Raw genomic sequence first — 21,884 nt, forward strand, 5'->3', positions numbered from 1 at the left:
GAAGTTTCGTGGCTCTCACTCGTGACGTTTCCTTTTAGCGACCACAGAAAAACAGGCTTTTTAGAGTCTGGTGAAAAAATCCTGCAGCTCTGCCCCATCGAAGTTGCTGCTGAAGATAACAATTAAAATCCTTATTATCTCAATTCTTTGATTGTACTATTAAGAAGCAGCTGCAAGGATTCTTCTCATCCACCTCTGTTCTGCACATCCCAGTCATTGACCTTACTTGTTTTTTGGCCCTTGGCATCACATAAGCCTGACAGGAGGGCATAGTTTTCTGAATTAGTGGGTTTAAGGTCCATTTTTGATACAGAGCACACGTGAAGAAATATTACAAAACACAGCCTTTGACATATTTAAATATTTATTTTATAGAATCACTTTATGTATGAAAAAGTAGTTTGATAAAAAAGCTGCATCCTGATAGATCCACACAGCTTAATGCATTCTCAGCACAAGAAACCTTGGAATGAGCCTGAACACACTGAAGTTTCCTATTGCCCTGCAGGAGAACATGGTTCTTTTTAAGTTCCATAAACACCCTCCCAGCTTTGAGGGCACTTGCCTCTTTGGCATACCTAGTGTGACCAGTGACCAGTGTGAAACTTCTACCATTTAGTTTTGCTGCCATCAATATAAAGTGTTGTGGTTTTTTTCAAATGCAGTTTGCCACAATTGCTGCCCAGTCCTTGCTTGATCTCTGTTGTCTTACAAAAGGGTGCTTCCAGTGGAAGGGGAAGAAGATTTCCAAGAGGAGAGTTCAGAAGCAGTGCTTGAAGACAAAATCACCTCAAGAGCTCATGAAGTTTCACAGTTTTCTGCTACAGGACTTTAAAACCATATTAAAAAAATACATGCATACCAGGAAATCTCCAGAACTATTAATGACAAAATAATTAAACCACAGGATGCCTCAATTCTAGTTAGCAGAAGATCTAATAAAGAGGTAGAACCTACTATGCCACAAATCCTCCTCTGTTTTCTGTGACAGGCACACCTGTAACACTGACAGCCCATTATGGAACAGCCAGTGTGCTAGCTGGGCTTTGATCCAGCTCCCTGCAGCTTTCTCATTTCCATACCTCATGTGTACCTTAGTACACGTGATAGGAAGGAGAAATACAAGAATGAGCTGCAGGACTGTAGTAACTAGCCGTCAGCTTGTTTGCTCCTCAGCAGAACTACCTAAAATCATGCAAAGAGGACAATGTGTACTGAGGTAAACACTGAAAGGTTTGTTAAAATGCAGGGAACATTGAGGAGGCTGACCCCTGTGCTAAGTGGCACACTTGAATACTCTACAGGCATTTGCCAGGAAGTTAAAAAACTAGGTGAACCCCACAGTACAGCTGAGTGCAGCCATTTAGAAACCTGAAACCTCTGCTAGATCCACAATCAAGCCAACAATCACAGCTCCAGATCATACAACAGCATTCTATTATTCTTCCCTTAATTTGGCCTCAAACTCTAGCACTAAACCAGCAAGTATTTTTTATAAGAGTAAACAGTGATTTTGCAAAGGAATATTTTTGTAATGTATTCTTCAGGTCAGGCAGGGTTTGCGCATGGCCAGAGTCTGGGCTAACAAAAAAGTAAACATATGCAGCCCCATTCCATCCACTTTAAAACTTAAGTTTGCTTTCTTTAAAAAGCAGCAGCAGATGATACTGCTAGAGCACTGAACTTCTGCTTGTAAATGTGCAATCTCCTTTTAGTGACTGCATGAACTAATTGTTGAATTATTAAGGAGTAAAAACAAGCACTGATCTTGGCTTTATGGTAATTAAAAGATTATCTGAAGAAGCTGGAGTAACCATGGCCATACAATTAAAGGTCCTGAAATGATACCATCAAAACTCTCCTTGGTGCATTGCAGCTACCTAGCATTTCTCCCCTCTCACACTTCAGAAACACTGCATGTTTTGCCAGCACAAGCTTCCCCAGCTCATGTGACCAACTATCAGCCAAGTAGGAGGAACAATTACCATCCTGTCAGGCAAATATTTTTTCAATATCAAATATCAAGGGAATAGATTATAATCATCAACCATTGCAATTCAGTTGGCATGCGAGCCAGGTCTGACAATTACCTCCACAGGAGGTACACATGGATGACAGGGGAGAATGTACATTGTAAGCAACTCATCTAGTCTTGAGTAAGCTTACCCTCACACAGGGTTTTCTCATGACAAAGGCTTTCAGCCTTGTTTACCCTAGTGATTCCAGGATTTCTGTATTCTAGCCAGCTGCAGTTTTAATCTGTCAGGCCACAGAAGCTCTTAAATAATTCTGTTCCCAAGAAAGACGAGTGAAAACTTCCCCTCTCTTGTCACCATGGGGACTACAGTCTGCTCTAGCACTCCAGCTTCAACACAGTGGCTTCCAATAACCCCTAAGGGTAGTAAAAACACTCTCACTCCCAGTACTGCATTTGCCTCAGATGTGCCCAAGCACAGGTTCACATGACATCAAATGAAAGTATGAAGTGACTCATACACACAGAACTGTGGCCATCTTATGAAGAGCCACTAGACAAAAGAACAAAGATTCTTCCCGGAATGTCCCAGGCTGCAGCTGAACAAACCATACCTTATTGCTTTTCTAAGCAGAGTCTGTCTACCTCCTTTGTAGATACCACTGGTTGTCTCCCAGAAGAAGAATAAAACCACCAAAAACTCCACAACTCCTGCATTATGCAAACTAGCTAAGACACAGGTGTCAGTGGCTCGTCAAGAATTATGACATCTTCTTAGCAGGGCACCAAATAGTGTCAGGGTAAAGCAGACAATGGACAGATTTAAATCTATATTAAAAAGAAAAAAAAAAAAAAAGACAGCATTAGATTGGAATTCTCCATACATGGGACATACTAGCATTGAATGTGCAGCAGGCTGATGGAGCAGGGGGTGCGTCTACCTGCTTTTGGCACAGTAGCGAGCTGACACGACAAAATAAACCCATTAGTGGGTCTGATCATCTTACAGGTGACTAACATGAACAAGGTAGGAAGACCTTGTTTTGGAAGAGGACACTAACCTGGTTGGATCTTGCTGAAGGCCAAACACTCCTCCCACGCTAACGACATTGTGTTTGTTCTCAGGGTCACCATAACTCAGGGTTACCTGTAAAAATGAGGAAGTATTCAAAACTTGTAACACTAATGCAGAAAACCAGAGTGGAGTAGCAGGGTTATTAATGAGGTACCAAGAAAGTCTCCAAAGATGCTGTCTAATCTGAACATGGATGACATTTGGAGGACAGTGATTAGTTCTGACGTAAGCAACGCTGGCGCTGAATGACACTAAGGGCAACATGGGAGAATACACAGGACAAGATGAGTTTCAACTGTAAGCTTTGTAAGGACATGAATTCTGCTACTGTTTGTACCTTCACTAAATAACATTTTCATCCTTACCAGACATTGCCTGAAGTCTGCAATAGCAATATTTTAGCATGGGGGAAAATATAAATATTTGCATATTAAGTAGCATAGAAAGGATTGTCATGTTTCAAATCTGAAACAAAGTTTATATCTTTGGAACCCCAGGTTCCTCCACACAAGCACTGCACAATTTTTCATGTGTCAGGTGCAAGAAGACTTGTATTTTCTTTGCAATTGTACATTTCCTGGGTTTTGGGTTAGCTATCTTCGTCTCATGGAACCAATGATGACCAGTGAAACAATGGCCAGTTGTTGGACTGTTGCTACAGTCAAATTCAGTAACATAAAGGGAGGTGACATCACGGTGGAATCTGGCCCCAAGCAAACATTTCTGCTGCCTAATACAATTGCCAGAAAAATATAACCATCCAGCATGCAGGGGAAAACCACACTCCTGTTTACTCATGGTGCCAAGCAGTGTGATGCAGGCAACACTGCTGGATGGCCTTGTGGCTCCATCTGCTGCCAGGGAGGTAAAATGTAGCCCAGCAACTAAAAAGCAAATTGATTTTTCAGAAGCAACTTTAAGTTTCATGAGATTCATACAAATTGTTCTTTAAAATTATTAACATTTAGTTTTGTCAAGTACTTATATAGCTGCCTTTCTTAACAGCATGAATTAAGACTGCAACTTTGTTAGGCAAAACCAGGAACACTATTTAGCAAACTTCTACACTTTCTGCTACAGCTACACGCAAAAAATCAAGGTTTAGGAGGAGATGAGGTACCACCCTACCTAGGCTTCATGTAGCAGAATGTGTCCCCAAAGGAGGGGACAGCTACATGACCTACTTGGCTAGAGTGAAACAGTGCTTTTCACCAAAATGAAGGAATTGAGCAGGTCACAGCTCTGAGTGAGTCTGTAGATATCCTTCTTTGCTGAAGAGTGCCAAGTCTACATAGTCTGTTCTTTCTGATCAGACTGAGGTGTAACTATAAGAACAGGACATGAAGCATAGCTCTACCTGCTGCAGAACAGACTCCCCTTGCAGTCTCTGCAGATTTTCCAGGTGGGAGTGGAACAATGGGCTGTGCAGCAGCTTTACCTCCAGCAGCCCTTCGATGATGTAGCCAATGGTGCAGTCGTCAGGAAGACGTACTCTTTCTGCAGTACTAATGAAATTGCCCAGGCTGTGACAGAGAGCATAGGAGACAAGCCAAAATGTGTTTTAAAACCTCCCAGACATGTATTGATGGAGCTCAGCTAGGGACAATGCTTACCTGGCCCAGGGACTCATCTTCAGGGCAAGACCTCGGCTGATACAGAACCCAGCTCCACCTGTGGCAAACCAGAATTTCACCGTTGTCTTCTGAAGAGCAAAAAAAAACCAAACACATAGCAGTTACTGACAATCAGCTTTTTGCAATTCGCTGGGCAGGGAAGGGAACTCAAGGTTCTATTTCATATCAAATATTACATCTGAGTCAGAACAAGCCTACAGATGAATCCCTATTTGTTTAGGCTGCTGAAAGCAGCTAGCTGTTCTCTCAAATGAAACTATCTTGAAACAGACAGCAGGTGAATCATCAAATTAGTATAAGGGAGGTAGCTCACATGAATGGATAGTCCCACTTCCACACAATTACATCTGTCCTCTATTCATTTTAACCAAGGGTCATAGCCAGCTCAGTGTTACTGAGGATGTCAAAGGTGGTCCATATATATATTGGCTCTATGTCCAAGGAGATTTTGTTGTGCAGTCTTCCCTAACAAGCTGCTTTATAGCTTTTTATGCCGTTCTAACCAGTGGATTGATATATCTTTAAACAGATCTGCCAGTGCAGGTGACCTGGCTAGGATTTTCTCCTTAGCACATCTATCTTGTGGTTGAGATATGTTTGCTTCTGGTTCTTGGAAACCTAATAACCACTTTATATTGCAAATGATTTATCTATCCAGAAAGCTTCTGTCACCCATGTGAAGTTGGTTAAAGATAATGACAATGTGTGTGATACTGCACTCAAAACAAATTAAAAACCCCTTGAACTCCCACCCAAACTCCCAAGTCCTAAAATAAGGAATATTGCCCCCACAGCCACTAAAGGAAAGGTATAAGTCAAGGTGGGGAGGCCCTACTAAGCTCAGTGTGAGGGAGATCGCAGCATGCATGAGTAAAGGCACAGAAACAGCCAGCCATCCAGAAGAAAACCTCCATTGTGCATATGTATGCACACAACATCAGGCTGAAGGTGCATTTAACTCAGCATCCTGCCTCTGAAAATGACCATCACTAGGTTCATTTCTTGCAGATTAAATCCCTTGGGTTTATGGGGGAATCCTATGAATTGTCAAGGTTTTAAAGGCTTAGAATATTGGAATGTCTCTCAGGCAAACTGAAAAAGTTTGCTTACTGATCCATCACTTTGGACATGGTCAGCTGCTTCGATGGGATGGTCCAGGCTCGGTCGCCCCACATACACATCCTGGCTGTGTGAGAAGGCAGACAGGAGATGCAGAAGAGTCCGAGGGTTCACATAGTTGTCATCATCCACATGGCAAAACCATCTTCAAACAAAACAAATCAAGAAATTATAGGGACAAAGAAATGAGTTATAAGTTTACAACTGAGTCATAGTCTTTCAGGCTTGGAGCAGAAAGTATTCCTTATTGTCCCAAATTACAGAATAGGGAAGATGAAAGCACCCACAGATGCTAAATCTGCAAAGAAGCTGAAATTAATAACTTCCTTAGATTATAATCCTTTCCACCTTTCAGATGGCGCTTGTTTATAAACACTGCTGCATGCTGTGCTCCCTCTCCTGCACTCATCCCTACATTTTAGCTAATACTACATTCCTTACTGGAACAGAGATGGTTACTCAAGTTTCCTGTAAGCACAGAACTGGAAGAAACAAAGTCAATCGGAACAATGTGTTTCACTTACTTTTGCCCAGATTCCAGGAATTTATCATATTCCACAGACATCTTGCAGCAGAGAGCTTGCCGGGTATGGACAGCGGAACAGTTGGTGTTGATCATATGATCCCCTAGAAGAATAAAGATCAGCCCTTTCAGGTCTGAGAAGCATGTGTAGTCAAAAAAGACTACAAAAGAAGCGCACATTTGGCACTAATACTGTACATCTGAGGTGCACATGGTGCACGCATGGAGAAGAAGCTGCAGGACAGGCAGGGCTCACAGGTCACCCATCTGGCGTGTAAGCTGCAGAGTCATGAAACTGTGTGACTGCATTAAAACAAGCAAAGGTATATAAGCAGTGTCATGAGATGCGTGTGAAAGAAATACCAACTATGACTTTGAACCACATAAGCTTAAGTTTACTAACAAGAAGAAAAGGGGTGCAAAAGTGAACCCAGTATTCTGGAAGTTCCAGGCATCTTGTCCAGGTGCCAATTAGAGAGAAGTTTTCTCTATTTTCTCCATCTTAACTTCCCTAGTTGCTTGTACAGCATGAAATAAGGACTTCTATAGAGAGTATGAAAGAAACAAAACTCAGTTATAATACATAGCATGCACCTCTGCTACTACACAGCTCACCTGCTTTCAGGCGCAGCTCCCGATCCTCCCAGTCTGTGAATATAAATGTCTGTGGGAGACAAAAACCGTGTGTCCACATTTAAGAACTTCAGATTCTAATTTTAAATTTGCTCAGTTTCAGTTAGAATTCAGAGTGTTTTGTCTCTCTTGGCAGTTTGTTTCACAACAGCCACTGGAAAGGGGGAAGGAGTAGGGGTGCAGAGACCCCCCAGCAACTTCAACCCCTGCCTTATTTGTTACATTTTTTCATTACAAACCAGAATAATGTCATTTTAATAAAGCAGGCTGCATTTTACCCTCCTTGTCTCATGGTACAGACATCTGATTTCCAGACAGAAAGGATTTTGATCTTTTTTTGGTACTACCTCCTCTCTCTGGCTAGGAATCATCCACAGCTGCCAAGCAGGTAAAGAAGAAAAAATGGAAGTCAGGGTGGGAAGTGGGAGGTGGTTAACACAGTCTTGTTCCAATGGCTGGATAAAATCTCATTAATATACTTGAACGGACCAAAATTCTGAAACAAGGGAACAAACTTTATGACCTACAGAAAACCTTAAGTACTTGGTCCAACATATTAGCTTAGATGCATCATAATCAGGAATATTTCACTATCATGAAAGCACTTTCTACAGTAATACAAAAATCAGCAAACTATGTCTGCTTGGACTACCGATCCCATATTGTAAGTAACTGGCCTAATCAGCAACGAACTCTTTTGGAAGTATGTTCACACTAAGCGTTTATATAAAACGACTTTCCACAGTCTTACAAAGAAAGTCTTTTTTAACATAAGAGAGAAAAACTCGGTGGGAGCGCACTCGCTGTCCTGGAAGCGCAGGGCCGGAGCTGCCGGCTGCCCCTGCCCGCTGGCAAAGTCTCTCACCTGTCCTCTCGCCTGGGAGATCCAGGTTTGGAGGAGCAAGTCCAGCCGGCTCCTATGGTATTTCCTCGTGGTCTTCACGGCAATGAAGATGTCCTTCAGCTCCAGGCTCTCCCTGGCCGCGCTGCCGGCAGTCCCGAGGCGGCCCCTCCGCGCAAGCTGCGAGCTCCCCGCGAGCCCGCCGGCCCCCAGCCCGCCGCCCGGCGCTCCGGCAGAGCCCGCGCGGTGCGGCGGGGCCGCGCTGGGCCCGGCGGGGCGCGGCGGGCGGGGCGCGGCGGGGCGCGGCCCCCGCGGCAGCAGCAGCAGCAGGAGCGCGGCGGCGCCCAGCGACAGCAGAACCCCGGCCCTGCGCAGCCCCAGGCAAGGACCGCTCATGCTGCAGCCCCGCGGGCCCCCGCCGCAGGGTGCGGCCACCGCATGGCCCCGCACTCTGGGAGGTGGCGGCGGCCCCGCGGAAGGAGCGCCCGGAGGTCGTCGAGCCGCCGCCGCGGGGCCGCGGCCCCTTTAAGAGCTTCACCTGTCGGCCGCGGCCTCGCCGCGACGCGCGGCCCGGAAACGGAAGCGGAAGCGGAGCGGGAGGGGCGGGTAGCCGGAAGCGGCGGCGTGAGGGGAGGATGCCGCTGCCCGTCCAGGTCTTTAACCTGCAGGTATGGGGTGGCCGCGTCCTGCCGGCCCGGCCCCTCGGGCCTTGCCGCGCTCCGCCGCGTTCCGCGTCCCTCCCGGGCAGGGTCTGAGACCCCTGCTCGGCCGCGGCCTCCGTGCGGCCCTCTCCTTGCGCTCCACGGACATGGAGCGGCTTTCGGCTGGCCTTGGGCCTTCGCTCGCCCTTCCGTCGGGTCTGTGTCTCTTCCGTCGCCGTTCGCGAGGAGCAATGCTCCGCCGAGCATCCTCCGGCACCCGTGGTGTCCCCGCCGCTGCGATGGCCCTGTGTTTGGTCCCCGCCGTGGGTAGGGTTGGAGTGGTGGCGGAGGGTACGGTGAGGTGGCCCAGTGAGGAGGAACTGAAGAGTCTGTCGTGCAGGGAAAGCCCCGGGAGCGCCGAGGGGGTCGGTGACACGACGTACCTGCGGAGGCTGTTCTTTGCCAGTTTTAGCAGTAGCATATCTGCGTCAGGGCGCGGGGCTTTGGGCAGAGAGGACGAGGGACGGTTCAGCATCCAACTCGGCCCCTTCGTTAGTAATAGATCTGTACTGCACCCCGTCCAGCAGCAGATCACACCTATTCCTGCCGAGTACAGCAGGAGACTTCAGCTCAGGCACCAACATATCTGCTTATGTGAGGCCTGGTGAGGTACCCTCAGCAGAGCAGCCCTTGGGGCTTAGGAAATCTTGGGGAGTGGCTGTTTATTATTTGCTCTGTGAGTAGTTTTTGAGTTGGCATTGCATCTTCCTTTCAAAATAAAGAGCTTGAAAATGTTTGAGTTTGCTTGTCCTACTGGGGCTTTCAACCCACTTTTGTTTTTCCTTGTCTGGGAGTTAAGTGAGAAATGCAGAGTGCAGACTCTCACTGTAGCAAGACACAAATTGTTCTGTTCCACCAGCTGGAATTACAGTTACCTTTTTTGCTGTTTTCTAAGGAGTCTGTAATTGAGTTTTTACTATGGTAGGCAAGTGCCGCCTAAACAAACTAACCTTGGCACGTAGTGTTTGTGATATTAGAAAAGATAGAAGGTAGATAAAAGTGGGAAAGGTAGCGGTCTCAGCATATGTTGAATTGCCTGTTTTTATGCGGATTTTGCCTGAGGGGTGGTCTAAACAACCAAAATTTCCTCTGTGCCCTCCCTGCCTCCCTTTCCTTCATGGAAAGGTTAGTAAACTAGGAAACAGATGGTTTTGCGCTTCACTTGCTTTTACTTCAGATTTTGGGAGATTTCAGTGGTGAGATGTGCATTTGATATGTATCAGTTTGTGAAAGAATAAGACCTCCAGACTGTGGGTGAGTGTAATTTTTAGAGATAGGAAATCTGCATCTGCCCTGTTCCCTGTCACAAAACAACCCAACTAAACAATCAACCCAGTCCAAAAACCCCTCAATCTTTGATTTCTTGACAGTAAAAATATGGAAATAATCGGATGTTTATGGGGGCAAGGTGGTTGGCATGTCTGTCTTGTGAGATCCACTTTTGCAAATCAAGCTTATATACTATGTGCACAAAGTCAGCATTTTATAAGCAGACAGTCTGCTAAGTTTTCCTCACTTTATTTCCTCACAGTAATTCCTAGGAGGACTGTTCAGCACACTTGGACTAGGAGGAGACAATGAATTTTGTGCCAGCAGAGCAGTTAGTTTGTGGAATGGGATAGCAAGCTGGTCTTACCTGGAGTACATGCAGGAGCTGAAGCAATGCAGCTGTGCCAAAGTCACTGCATTGCTGTGAGTCCTTATGACTCAAAGCAGTGCAGGATATACTGGGAGAATAAAATTCTGTTGTTTCTCCAAAGAGGCTCTATCTGAGCAATTGAACTTGAAAACTATAGTAAGATAGTTTGACTAATGCCACATCCATGCAGTGCAGTCAAATTGTTCCTTGCTGTGTTGGAAACTCTGAAGTTGTCATTTGGCGTTCTGTTCTTTATGGCTTTTAATACTTCTAAGAAGTTTAACAATATTTGCCTCTTCCCCCTCCCCCAGAAATATTATTTCTAAGCATTAAAGCAATTTTGAAAGGTTGTGGTGAGTTTTTTGGTACATTTTGCCTTTTGGAACTTCTTGATCTGAGTGTTAACACCTGCTCTTGCTCAGGGAAGAGAAATGGAATGCATATGCATACCTCACATACTTTGTATAATCAGATTATTTGACCCCTTCATTTTTTTGCTTGATAATTTACCAAGCCAAGTAAACTGCTCTGTGTGAATGCTAAGCCATACTGCTGCTTGCATTAGACCAAGCATCATGCTGACTGGTGGTGCTGCTAGAGAAAAGTCCTAAGCATATATCAAAAGACTGAGGAGTGCTTTTTCATTTTTAAAATTTAACACATATTTAAGCAAATCCTTAGTAAATTGAATAACATATAAGCTGCTTTTGACCTTGTTTTGCTCTTTTAGGGTGCAGTGGAGCCCATGCAGATTGACGTAGATCCACAAGAAGATCAGCAAAATTCACCTGATATCAACTATGTGGTGGAGAACCCCACGCTGGTACGTGCTGCTGAGGGCTGTGGGTACATTTCTTGCCCATGGTCTCTTCCTTGAAGAATTTTGAAAAAGACCCTTCTGAAAAAATCTTAACGCTGGTTAGTCTTAAACACAAAAGCATCACAACTGAAATTTTGAAATGGTAAATTGTAGTGTAGAGCATATTTCTGAGGAAATTACTTATATTTGAAGAAAGCAGACATGGACTAATCTTACTGATTTTTGTTTGCCCTCCTTGAGGGGATCAGGTCTGCAGGAAAAGCTGTGCAGGTCACAGTGCAGTAGGCTGATGTAGTTGTCCATTTTCACCTTCTGAGGCCAGGTTTTGTTGGCAGGATTTGGAGCAGTATGCGTCCAGCTACAGTGGGCTGATGCGAATCGAGCGGCTGCAGTTCATCGCTGACCACTGCCCACAGCTGCGGGTGGAAGCTCTCAAGATGGCTCTGTCATTTGTCCAGAGAACTTTTAATGTTGATGTGTATGAAGAAATCCACAGAAAGCTGTCTGAGGCCACGAGGTACTAAGAGGCCATGGGAACGTGGGGAGCTTTCCTGACAGAGTTAAGAGTGATGTGCTGCAATGGAATACTTTGCATGTAATACCAGCACGTACCTTATGCAAATTATCTTCGCCCTTAGAGTTAATAGCAGCGACATGTGTGTTCATGCTTTTTTAAAAGATAGAGCACAGAAGGCATTATCTCATTCTGAAATCTTTGTGCTTTTAAAAGCTGCAGGTAGATATTGAGGTGAGTTTAGTCCTTGCAACTGCCTCAAATATTAATGAATAAATTTGTTTTTCCTGAGGCAGATTATGGAGGCCTGTTCTAGATGCTTTTATTTTCATAAGTTAATATCTAATCTAACTTTTTGCCTTGTTTTGGTTTATTGTTTCCTTTCTGTCCCCCACTCTAGAAAGAGGCTTGATGTTAAGGATCACCTTTAATATCTCACTTATACATCCACGCTTCCCATCTTTGTATTATTTTTGTTGCTATGCTTATTTCATGATTTCTTGTCTGTTTTGCATGGGGAGTCTTTACCATGTGTGTGACAGTATATTCATCCTAAGATCATTAGGATAATTTTGTGAAGTATTTGTAAACATCTGTGATGCTTGTGTTACTGTTTGCACTGGACATTTTAGCAATATGTTTCTTTTTCTCCACTACCTTTATTTTCTCTTTGGTCTATTTTGTGTATGCAGTACTGTTTGTTAGGGTAGCATTGCCAGGCACTTAGCAGACTTCTGTTTTGAAACATATTCAGCCTAATAGCCTCATTCAAATACTTTTCTTTCAGAGAACTGCAAAATACACCTGATGCTGTCCCTGATAGTGGAATTGAACCTCCTCCTCTTGACACAGCTTGGGTTGAAGCTACACGCAAGAAAGCTCTTCTTAAACTGGAGAAACTCGATACAGATCTGAAAAATTACAAAGGGAACTCCATCAAGGAGAGTATCAGGTGAGATGCAAAAGGCTCTTCTGGAGCAAGGAAGAGCATTTTGTTTCTCCGTAGTTAACGTGGGATGTGCCCTTAGGTCAGTGTGTTGAGTTACTTGTTGAGAACAAACTGCCTTTGTCCGTTTCTGAGCATACAGTTCACTGATGTTTTAATTGCCGTCCTCCAGGAGAGGCCACGATGATTTGGGTGATCATTACCTGGACTGTGGAGACCTCAGCAATGCTCTCAAGTGTTACTCGCGAGCCCGTGATTACTGCACCAGTGCTAAACATGTCATCAACATGTGTCTCAATGTTATCAAGGTAGGAGGATTTGCAGGCAGAGGTACCTGGTGTCTTTGTGATACCTGCTGTGAAGTTGCCCCCCATCCTTGGCTCTTGTGCCCTCAATGATGCGGCTTAGCTGAGGAGTGCCGTTTATCTGTGCCTGCCCCACACTATTTCTGCCTCTCTACAGGTCAGTGTCTACCTCCAGAATTGGTCTCATGTTCTGAGCTATGTTAGCAAGGCTGAGTCTACACCAGAAATTGCAGAAGTAAGCTCCTGCTCTTTAACTTGCATACATTTTCCCTTTGTTTTCTGTTTCTAAATTTGTAAAATGATTTCTTCCTTTCCCCCTTTATGACTTCTCTCATGATGCACGTGTACAAAATCTGACTTATGGTAAAAATGGGTACTTCCTGTCCTCAGTTTTGCCATATTTCCCAAGAGAAATAAAATTAAGTTTTCTTGCCATTGAAATTGGCAAGTTAATTATCAGGGTGAAATATCCTGGGGACATTATCCTAGTTGTAAGCAAAATAGCTTTCATACTGCTTGCTCACTACTGCTTTGTTTTATGCTTTAGCAAAGAGGAGAAAGAGATAGCCAGACACAAGCAATTCTCACCAAACTGAAATGTGCAGCAGGTGAGTGAATCCTTCAGCTTCCTGTATGGTTTGCCTGTCTTTCTATCTGTTAGCTGTCCGTAGGGCTCTTGGGTTTATTTTTTCTCTCATATTTGACAGACTTTGTATTTCCATACCAGACATGCAAAATTTAATGAAGCTGGTGAGATAGAGCTGCTGGTTTTTGCCATCTCCCTGAGTTTCTTCAGAGAGGATACCTGTATGAGTCAATGTAGTTCAAAGGATGCTTGATACAGTCTGAGGATCTTGTTTTACTTCACTAGTGAAGGCATTAGCAACCATGGGGGCCTTTCCTACTCCCTAGATTTTTCAATTTTCCCTAATTTGTATACTGTCATAAAAAAAGGACTAACTTTTTCTGGTTCCTAGGCTTGGCCGAACTAGCTGCCCGGAAGTACAAACAGGCAGCAAAGTGCTTCTTGTTGGCATCATTTGATCACTGTGATTTCCCTGAGGTGAGGACCAAGAGGGAGCTGTACGCAGGTCTTGGAGGGGATGCAGTTCTTCTTAGTATTAGGTTGTAAAATTCAGATATTGTAGTTATTCTTGCAGCATTCCTATATAGTTTGGTGGTGCTGTGAACTGTGCTGGTTGGTTTGTTTTGGTTTTTTAAGTCTCTGTTCTTGGCTTCTCTAAATGTTCTATTCTAGATCACATAAGAGTTACCTGTGAGATTTATGATTTATAATTTATAATTCAATCAACCAAAAGCTCCTGAAATTGATGTCTGCTCTCTTAGCAGTGTTACTGCTCTGACTCTGTCACCTTACGCAGTGGGTGAGAGCAACCTGAGTGCTTCCACTGCATTTGATAAGGACTAATCTTGTCACTGCTTGAAAGAAAGGCCTGGGGTAGAAGACTCAATGCCACCCTTACACCATTTTGGTAGTCAGTGACAGCTTGCTCTCTGTCTCTCCCTCTCTCTGTAGCTGTTATCTCCCAGCAATGTGGCTGTGTATGGTGGGCTCTGTGCCCTTGCTACATTTGACCGTCAGGAACTGCAACGAAATGTTATCTCCAGTAGGTGAGTGATGCCTTGAGTGATGTTTGTATGTACTGGACATCTTTTGGAACATGGGACTTTGGTTAAGAGTGGATTTTGGCAGGAGTATTTCTCATACAGGAGAGAAAGAATCACTGAGCACTAATTTGCCTTTAGCATTAAGTGGTGTTTCACTGTCTAAAACACAGTGGTTAATCACAGCTGAAATTTTTTTAGTATAAGTTTCCTACCCAGGTTAAATCCTGCTATGCTGCTAAGCATCTGCATAGCCCAGTTGTCTGTCTTCATCAGTACTTCATATCAGATATTGAGTAGAGGGACACAGTCCTCTGTCAAAGGCAGCTTTCCTTCATGTTGCCCCTTGTTGTGGTGTATGTTAATCATTAAAACAATTTAGTAATTATTAGTACACCTTGGAGTGTAATCTTACTATACAGAAGGTTAAGATAATTACAGTCTTTGGAAGAAAGTGGTTATTGAGTGTCATAGATTTAATTGCAATGCTACTGAATTCCTGTCAGCTAGGTGTACAGGAGCTAGATGTACAGAAGCAGTAATCTTAAATTGCTGTGGAAAAGGGGTTGTTACTCTCTTTTATGGGCTGATAAATAGGGTGAGATCTCAAGGTTTAAAAATCTATGATGGTGAACTGGGAGTGTGCTGAGGAAAAGTGTACATCCCTAAGATTTACCACACTCACAATAGCTTGTTTCTCAGAGAAATTGTCATGCTTGTCTTGTCTATGGCATGCTCTACATAATGAAGGCTGTGCTTTGAAAGGGGACACAGAGCTGGCCAGCATGGACTACAGTATGGCATTTGTTTGCCTGATTTTGACCTATTCACATTCATGATTTTGTTTTGTGTGGACAAACACTTCTACTCTTTGGTTTGTCAAAAGTCTTTTGTCTTCCTTCATCACAGCTCTGATGCTGTGCTCTATCTCTCTGTGTTCCAGGCTCCTAGCCCTGGTGAAAATGGGCTGTCTGGTCTGTTAGAGGGTAAATTCTTGGAATCTTCTTGGAATGATAGTGAGAGTTTTTAACCTTGTGACTTGGAGTGATGAGGTTATGGGGTATATAAGTGGCAGGTTCCAATGTCTGATCACTGCCATCTTTATCTGTAGCTCCTTCAAATTGTTTTTGGAGCTGGAGCCACAGGTTCGTGACATCATCTTCAAGTTTTATGAATCGAAGTATGCTTCATGCCTGAAGATGCTGGATGAGATGAAGGTGAGTTGCAGGAGAGCAGTGCAGAGCAGACCCTAAAAGTTCCCTTTGCCTAGGCTTTTGTGAGAAGCAGTGATTGTCAAAAGTAGATACTAAATGTTCAGGTCTTCTGTGTCTTCTGTGTCTCTTGGTGTGGTGCATGGAAATTAGGAACAGTTTATTTGTAGAGAGAAATTATAAATATTTAAAACATATTCCTATGTTTTTTATTCATTCTTGTTTTATTGTATTGTCTTCCTGTAGTATAATATTCTTAAGGTTTAAGTATATACGCATAAATGTTTCAGAACACAGGAATAATATATTTTTCCAGATTGCTTCTCAGCTTCTGATGTGGTTTATTGTTTTGCGCAGGACAACTTGCTGCTAGATATGTACCTTGCACCTCATGTCAGGACACTTTATACCCAGATTCGAAATCGTGCCCTTATCCAGGTAATTGTTCCTGTCATCCCAGAGGTAGATAAACAGGGAGATAGGCCATTTCTTTGCAATTACTTTTCTCCTAGTTTCTTAAAGGGTGGAGTGTGCAACTGAATATTTTCTTCTTCTTCTTAGTACTTCAGCCCCTATGTGTCGGCAGACATGCGCAAGATGGCCACTGCTTTTAACACCACAGTGGCTGCTCTGGAAGATGAACTCACTCAGCTGATCTTGGAGGGACTGATCAATGCCAGAATAGACTCGCACAGTAAGGTGAGTGCATTTCACCCATGAATTAGAGACTGAACAGGCTTACTAAGTTTAGAAACTCTCCATTCCTGAGAGGCTTGGAAAGGTGCATTCATCTCTTGGGCCTGGTGTGTTCAGTAGGGGTGAACTGTGTGTGACCTCAGGCTCCATAATGCCTTAGCTGTTTTCCTGCTGTGGAACCCTGGCACAGCTCCCATGTTCAGTTCTCTGTATTGGTTACAGATTCTGTATGCTCGAGATGTAGATCAGCGCAGCACAACTTTTGAGAAGTCTTTACAGATGGGCAAAGAGTTTCAGCGCCGTGCCAAAGCAATGATCCTGCGAGCCGCAGTCCTGCGCAACCAGATCCATGTCAAGGTATGGCCCTGCTCATCTGAGACTTAAAGGCAGGGTTAAGTAAAACTATGAAAGTTGGTGAATTGAGGATTCTGGAAGGGAGCGAATCTATCAGGTTCCTGATTGGACAAATTCTTACAGTAGTAAATACTTCATATATAAGGAACAAGTGTTTTTAGCCAGTAGATTAACCTGTTTGTACAGCTCAGAAGCTCCTTTGAAGTTTATATGGTTGGGTTAATTCTGAATAACTCCTTTGGTCCAGTCCTTGGTAGACGTATCTTCTACCTTCTCAATAAAGATTGTCTGAAGTAATTTTTTCAGCAGAGGAAGTAAAAGAAGCGTTAATTGTTAGGAGTATTCTTTCTGGATTGCAGTTTGAAAAGGATGCCTTTAGGGAGGATAGGCCATCTGCACAAAATGTGTTAATTTCTATAGTATATTAATCCCTGTGATTACTAAATGTCAGATAGGATTCAATTCCTGGGGTCAACAGCACCTTGTACATAGTTGGCAAGAGTGGCTTAAAAGTTCTGGTTTGACTTCTTTATGAAAACTTTTTGTGAACTGTAGAAGTTGTTAATACAAAACCATCATTAATGAACCTGGGGGTATGCTCTCCCCCTGCTGCCATCCTGCTGTGCTTCACCTGTGCTTTATTTTGTCTCTCAGGAAGCAGGCTGCAGAATATTTACACATCACTAACTCGGATGTGCTTTGGTCTTGTTGCAGTCTCCTCCGAGGGAAGGTAGCCAAGGGGAGCTCACTCCAGCTAACAGCCAATCCAGAATGAGCACCAACATGTGAAAAACTTCGTGCACTACCAAAAGAAATGGTCCCTCAGGACTGTACCCAGTGTCTCACCCACTAACTGCTGAGCTTCACAAACTGTCCCTATCTCCCTCACTTCTTGCTCGGATTGAGTCAGGGTTTGGTGGTGGATAATATGAATATTCCAATAACTTCAATTCTCCTTGAAAAGAAATTCTTTTTAAAAACAGCATCCCTAAAAATGAGTCTTCATTTCAGTTTTGGTAGAAACCTTCACTCTCCTTCCACCACTCCATAAAGAGCTTCAGGTTATCCGTACAGATTCTGAGTTGAGAGTTTTTCAGTTGCTAATAGTTTTCTTGTTTCAAAGTTGCAAAAATAGTTAGTTGAATGGACAGACACGATATAAGGTGAATTTTGCTGGCCTGAAAGTATTGCCTCGATTTTGAGCAATGCTGAGCTTTCTTTTTTCCAAATAAACTTACAAGTGCATTGCTCTCAATTATGGAACTAGAGTTCTGATGGGGGAGGAGATTTCCTTTGAGAAACTCTTGGAGAATTTTCACCTGTACCAGAAAACATGGCATTGCTTCCATGCATTCAGTCACAGGCCTTTATTTTAGGGTTTTATGTTTACCTGCAGCCAGGTTCTCTCTCTCTCTGGTCTCTATTTTCAAAGAACTGTTTCCTGATGTGTTTCCCTCTTGTGTGTGACCTGGCTTTAGGGTCCAGTGTTATCATAGCAGTAAATCTCTACTTCATGCAAATATTGCCGCTTGCCCAGTCTTACTGCCATAGTGTGTGATGGGTTCCCCGCATGTGCAACAGTTGTTTTGGGTAGACTGGATAAATGCCATAGAACACCACTCAAGTCTTGTGGAAGCCCTAAAAAGAGTAAGTCTAGTGCCCACTCTCCAGGTGCATTTATTCTGCTTTTCTTTTTATAAAGGGGTTAAAGGTGGCAGCCCAGTGTGTGTGTGTGTGTTATCCTCCTGTGTTCATGAAAAGAGATATGCACTGAATTTTCTGAAGTCACTGCTGCCTTTTATTCATCTAAACCATAAGGCAAGCTGAGAATTTTGATCCATCCGTGACTGGTCTGGCAAGTGACTACAGATGTTACTTTTAATGTGTTCATGCTTTTTTAAAAAAAAAATAAGTTGTTATATCTAGTGCATTAAACAGCAGGATTAAAAAACTTCTGAGTATTTGGAATTTTGTGTTAAAGTTGGGTTTTAGGTATTTTGATCTCAAGCCTCTGTTTTTTTGCTAAGCTTCATGATGTTTCATAGGTGATTGTTTTGCTTTCTGATCTGGTGGGAGATGCAGCTTGGATGAAATGTAAAGAAAGTGCAGTTTGAAGGAACATTCGAACAGCAAAATTCCTGTAGCAACAGTGGTCTCTCCTGGCTTTCCATGCTTTTTATTACTTAGGTGCTGAAAATGGAAGCAATAGTGTATGTGAGGTCTTTGGTTACATTTGGCATGGAAAAATTCTCCCATTTTTGAGGGAAGAACTGAGTGTCAAGCATCGCTGATGGCCAGTTTAGTGAGAAAGGCAAGTTGAGTCCTTGGGTAAATTGCTGTATATCCTTATAAGAGATGCAGGGAAAGTACTTTTACATTTTCTGTTTGTGTTGAAGGGAAGCTTTTCAGTCCTGAATGCTACTCAAACATTTTTGCTTTCTTCCGCAGATGGGCCAGTGATAGTATTTATCAGGAAAAGATGTTACACTCTGCTCTTTAGGAGGTGGTTTTGCATCCCAGTGAAGTGCACCATGCCAGGTGACCATCTGTGCTCCCACTTTTGGGATTTTTATTTTATTTATTTATTTTTATCAGTCACTTGCTGGAGGATTTCTGCTGCAGGACTCCTCAGTGGTGTCTTGAGCTGACTGGAGTCTCTGTATTTCCAGACACCAGCGGCATCACACATCCCTCAGCAGCCACAAGGGGCCCACAAGGTGGCAGCAGCAGTTTCCAGCTCTGACTGTGGCCCGAGGCCATTCTGTATGCTGGCAGGCATGGTTAAGTTTTTGTCCCCCCAGACAAAAGTGCTTGCAGCCTCTTAGGGAGTTATCAAGCATTTCTCTTTTATTACATTGGCATCGTGGGTGCTTTGTGCAGAATTACTGGCATGTAACTCTCTCCTTTAGCCTGTGAAAGAAGCTGCTGTTGCTTTTGGATCTTGTAGATGGGAGTCAGGGCTGTACAGGCATGTTTCTTCTAGATATTGTCCAACACCTGCCTCAGTCCTAACTGCCTGCCAGTCTCAAACCCCGCAAAGTACAACACAGTATGCATATAGTTCTAGGAAAATTGTATTCATAAGCAGTCTCCCCCAGTAAAAATGATTCTTACCTTAAATCTCAATGTAATTTCCCAAGTAATAAATGGGGAAATAGTGACCAACAAAGATTGAATTTTCAGTGATTCCTTGTGACCGCCAAGGTCATTCAGTGATGAAGTTTTGTGGAATGTGTAGCATGTTGGTATGTCTAAGATATGATCAGAGGGGCCCATTCATATGGATTTAATGAACTTGTGCAGCACCTTTTTGTTAAGGAAGTGCCACTGGTAGGCCATGACAGGTTCCTCATGCAGTGTAAATCCTGCTTTCTTTACATGGCCTTGCTAGGACTAAAGGAAAAACAGTTGAAAAAACCTTATTCTTTTGGCAAAGGCAGTTTTAATTAGCACACTCACTGTAACTGGTAATGTAGAAGCTGCCACTGTGAGATTAGTGTTAGTTTGGGGTGATTGGTAATTATCTGCCCAGAACTTGTCCAGCACTGTGGTCTGTGTTGCTAGGTTTTGCAGGGGGAGGTCTGTTTAGAGGACCTTGGCTGTTGCAGCATCATCTATGAGCTGCTTTTGGCTGAAAGGTGTCAGTAAGTGAGGGAGAAAATAACAGAGCTTGGTCTTTGTCCCAGGCCATGTGAGTGTGACCTGTACATCTCTTCTGTGACTCTGCAGCAAAGGTCTCAGCACTGTTCCATCCTCTGGATAGCTCCCAAAACTGCCACTGAATAAGGTATTATTTCTGATATGTGCAATGTAATATAAACTTTCAGGGAAAGAATAAAGAGGAAACTTCAATCTGACAAAGACACATTGTGTATTGGTAGAAAGTGCTTGTCAAGCACTGATTCATTTTTCTTTTAAAGTCTCAGCCAAATAAATTTGACTATTTGAGATTCTTCTGCCATCTTCATTACTCTTTATGAAGCAGATAGCAGTGGGGCAGCAGTGTGCTGCATGAGACAGTGCTCTAAGTATGTTTTATACCATCTGCTTGTGACAGCTGAGGTTGAGACAAGTCAGTGTTTTACTTCTCTGGTATTCCATCAGCTGTGAATTTGCAGTAGGGTGAAAACCACCAAACTGGTGTGGAACTGAATTCTGCTTCCTCTGATGCTGTTAGAGAATAGGGAAAGGATTACTTGTCTGCTTTGCAAATGAACTTTGTAGTTAAAGTAATGTTATTTTGGCTTTTGTGTTCTTAAGAATCTCTGAACTCCATTCAACATTTCATAGGGTTGCTGTGTAGCTTTAGATTCTCTCATAGGATAACTTGATTAGGCTAAATTAGTTAGAAAGGGGAACAGAAACTGGCTAATAGGTCATGTCAAGCTCTAAGAGAAAATGTACAAGATTCACTAATTAGAAGCTTGGTAACTTCATAATGCAATTAAGTTTTTGACATCAAAGAAATAAGCTTAGGCCTTGGTAGAGTTACTGAAGCTACAGACTGCAGGACATTAGCAAGAGATGGTCTAATTTAAACAAGAACTCAAGTGGCAGGACCTGAAAAATCTGGCTTAGGTGGTAGATCAGGCTGGGTATTCTTTTTATCGCTGACCCTACAGGTGCCACTGTTTCAATTCTCTAAGCCTTCAGCTCAGGCTTTATACTCCCTTTGCCTGTAGTTGATACAACTGTGAACTCTCTGCACTTCAAAGTTTGTACCCCATAAATACATGCTGAAATCTCGGAGTTTCAGTCTTTGTTTTGATGCACCTTTTTGTCTTTAAATTTTTTTTAGATCTTTCTCATATCTCATGTCATAACCTGTTTCTCAAATAAAGGCAGTTGGCTTTCTTTTTTTCTTATGTGAAATACCCCAGCTTTTTCTTGTGTGCCTCTGAAAATAATTTAGATGTGAGAACCCATTTTCCTGAAGACTGAGCATCATTTTCAGCATCATTCTACATTCAGAGCACTGCCCTTTCTTCCCCTACTCCATGAAAATAAAATAGTGTGTATCTCCTTAAGGGCCTGTGAAACAGAAACAAAACAGGCCTTGACCTTACCGAGCTGGCAAACTACAATCTTTTGATTAGAGATAAACAGAATAATTAGTATATTGCCTAGCCTGAAAGTAATCCCTTGTTAGTGCAGGTGTGCTCAGTGTGAACAGTAAGTGGCTTGGCTTTGCTCATGTTGCAATTGGGCCTCCGAGTTCACAAGCATTGCTTAGTGAGCTGTGGCTCATCTGGACAGCTTTGCCGTAGTACTG

At 43.2% G+C, this 21,884-nt stretch overlaps 2 protein-coding genes across 2 annotated transcripts; one reads left to right on the plus strand and one right to left on the minus strand.

Moving 5' to 3' along the window:
• Positions 1–352: 352 nt before the first annotated feature.
• Positions 353–8,196, minus strand: RFNG (RFNG O-fucosylpeptide 3-beta-N-acetylglucosaminyltransferase). Its single transcript, XM_064728500.1, has 8 exons — positions 7,825–8,196; positions 6,942–6,990; positions 6,328–6,430; positions 5,795–5,948; positions 4,664–4,752; positions 4,408–4,573; positions 3,037–3,122; positions 353–2,803 (listed from the first exon to the last, which is right to left on the minus strand). The coding sequence occupies exons 1-8, from the start codon at positions 8,194–8,196 to the stop codon at positions 2,737–2,739; spliced, it is 1,086 nt and encodes a 361-aa protein (XP_064584570.1). The 3' UTR covers positions 353–2,736.
• Positions 8,197–8,290: 94 nt separating this feature from the next.
• Positions 8,291–21,477, plus strand: GPS1 (G protein pathway suppressor 1). Its single transcript, XM_064728498.1, has 14 exons — positions 8,291–8,468; positions 10,871–10,963; positions 11,296–11,477; positions 12,262–12,426; positions 12,593–12,728; positions 12,883–12,960; positions 13,273–13,333; positions 13,703–13,788; positions 14,263–14,357; positions 15,463–15,568; positions 15,920–16,000; positions 16,124–16,261; positions 16,481–16,615; positions 17,327–21,477. Exons 1-14 carry the CDS (start codon positions 8,436–8,438, stop codon positions 17,399–17,401), a joined length of 1,464 nt encoding a protein of 487 aa, XP_064584568.1. The 5' UTR covers positions 8,291–8,435; the 3' UTR covers positions 17,402–21,477.
• The last annotated feature ends 407 nt before the right edge of the window (positions 21,478–21,884 follow it).

This window comes from Zonotrichia leucophrys, chromosome 18, assembly GCF_028769735.1.
Source record: "Zonotrichia leucophrys gambelii isolate GWCS_2022_RI chromosome 18, RI_Zleu_2.0, whole genome shotgun sequence".
NCBI classification, from domain to species: domain Eukaryota; kingdom Metazoa; phylum Chordata; class Aves; order Passeriformes; family Passerellidae; genus Zonotrichia; species Zonotrichia leucophrys.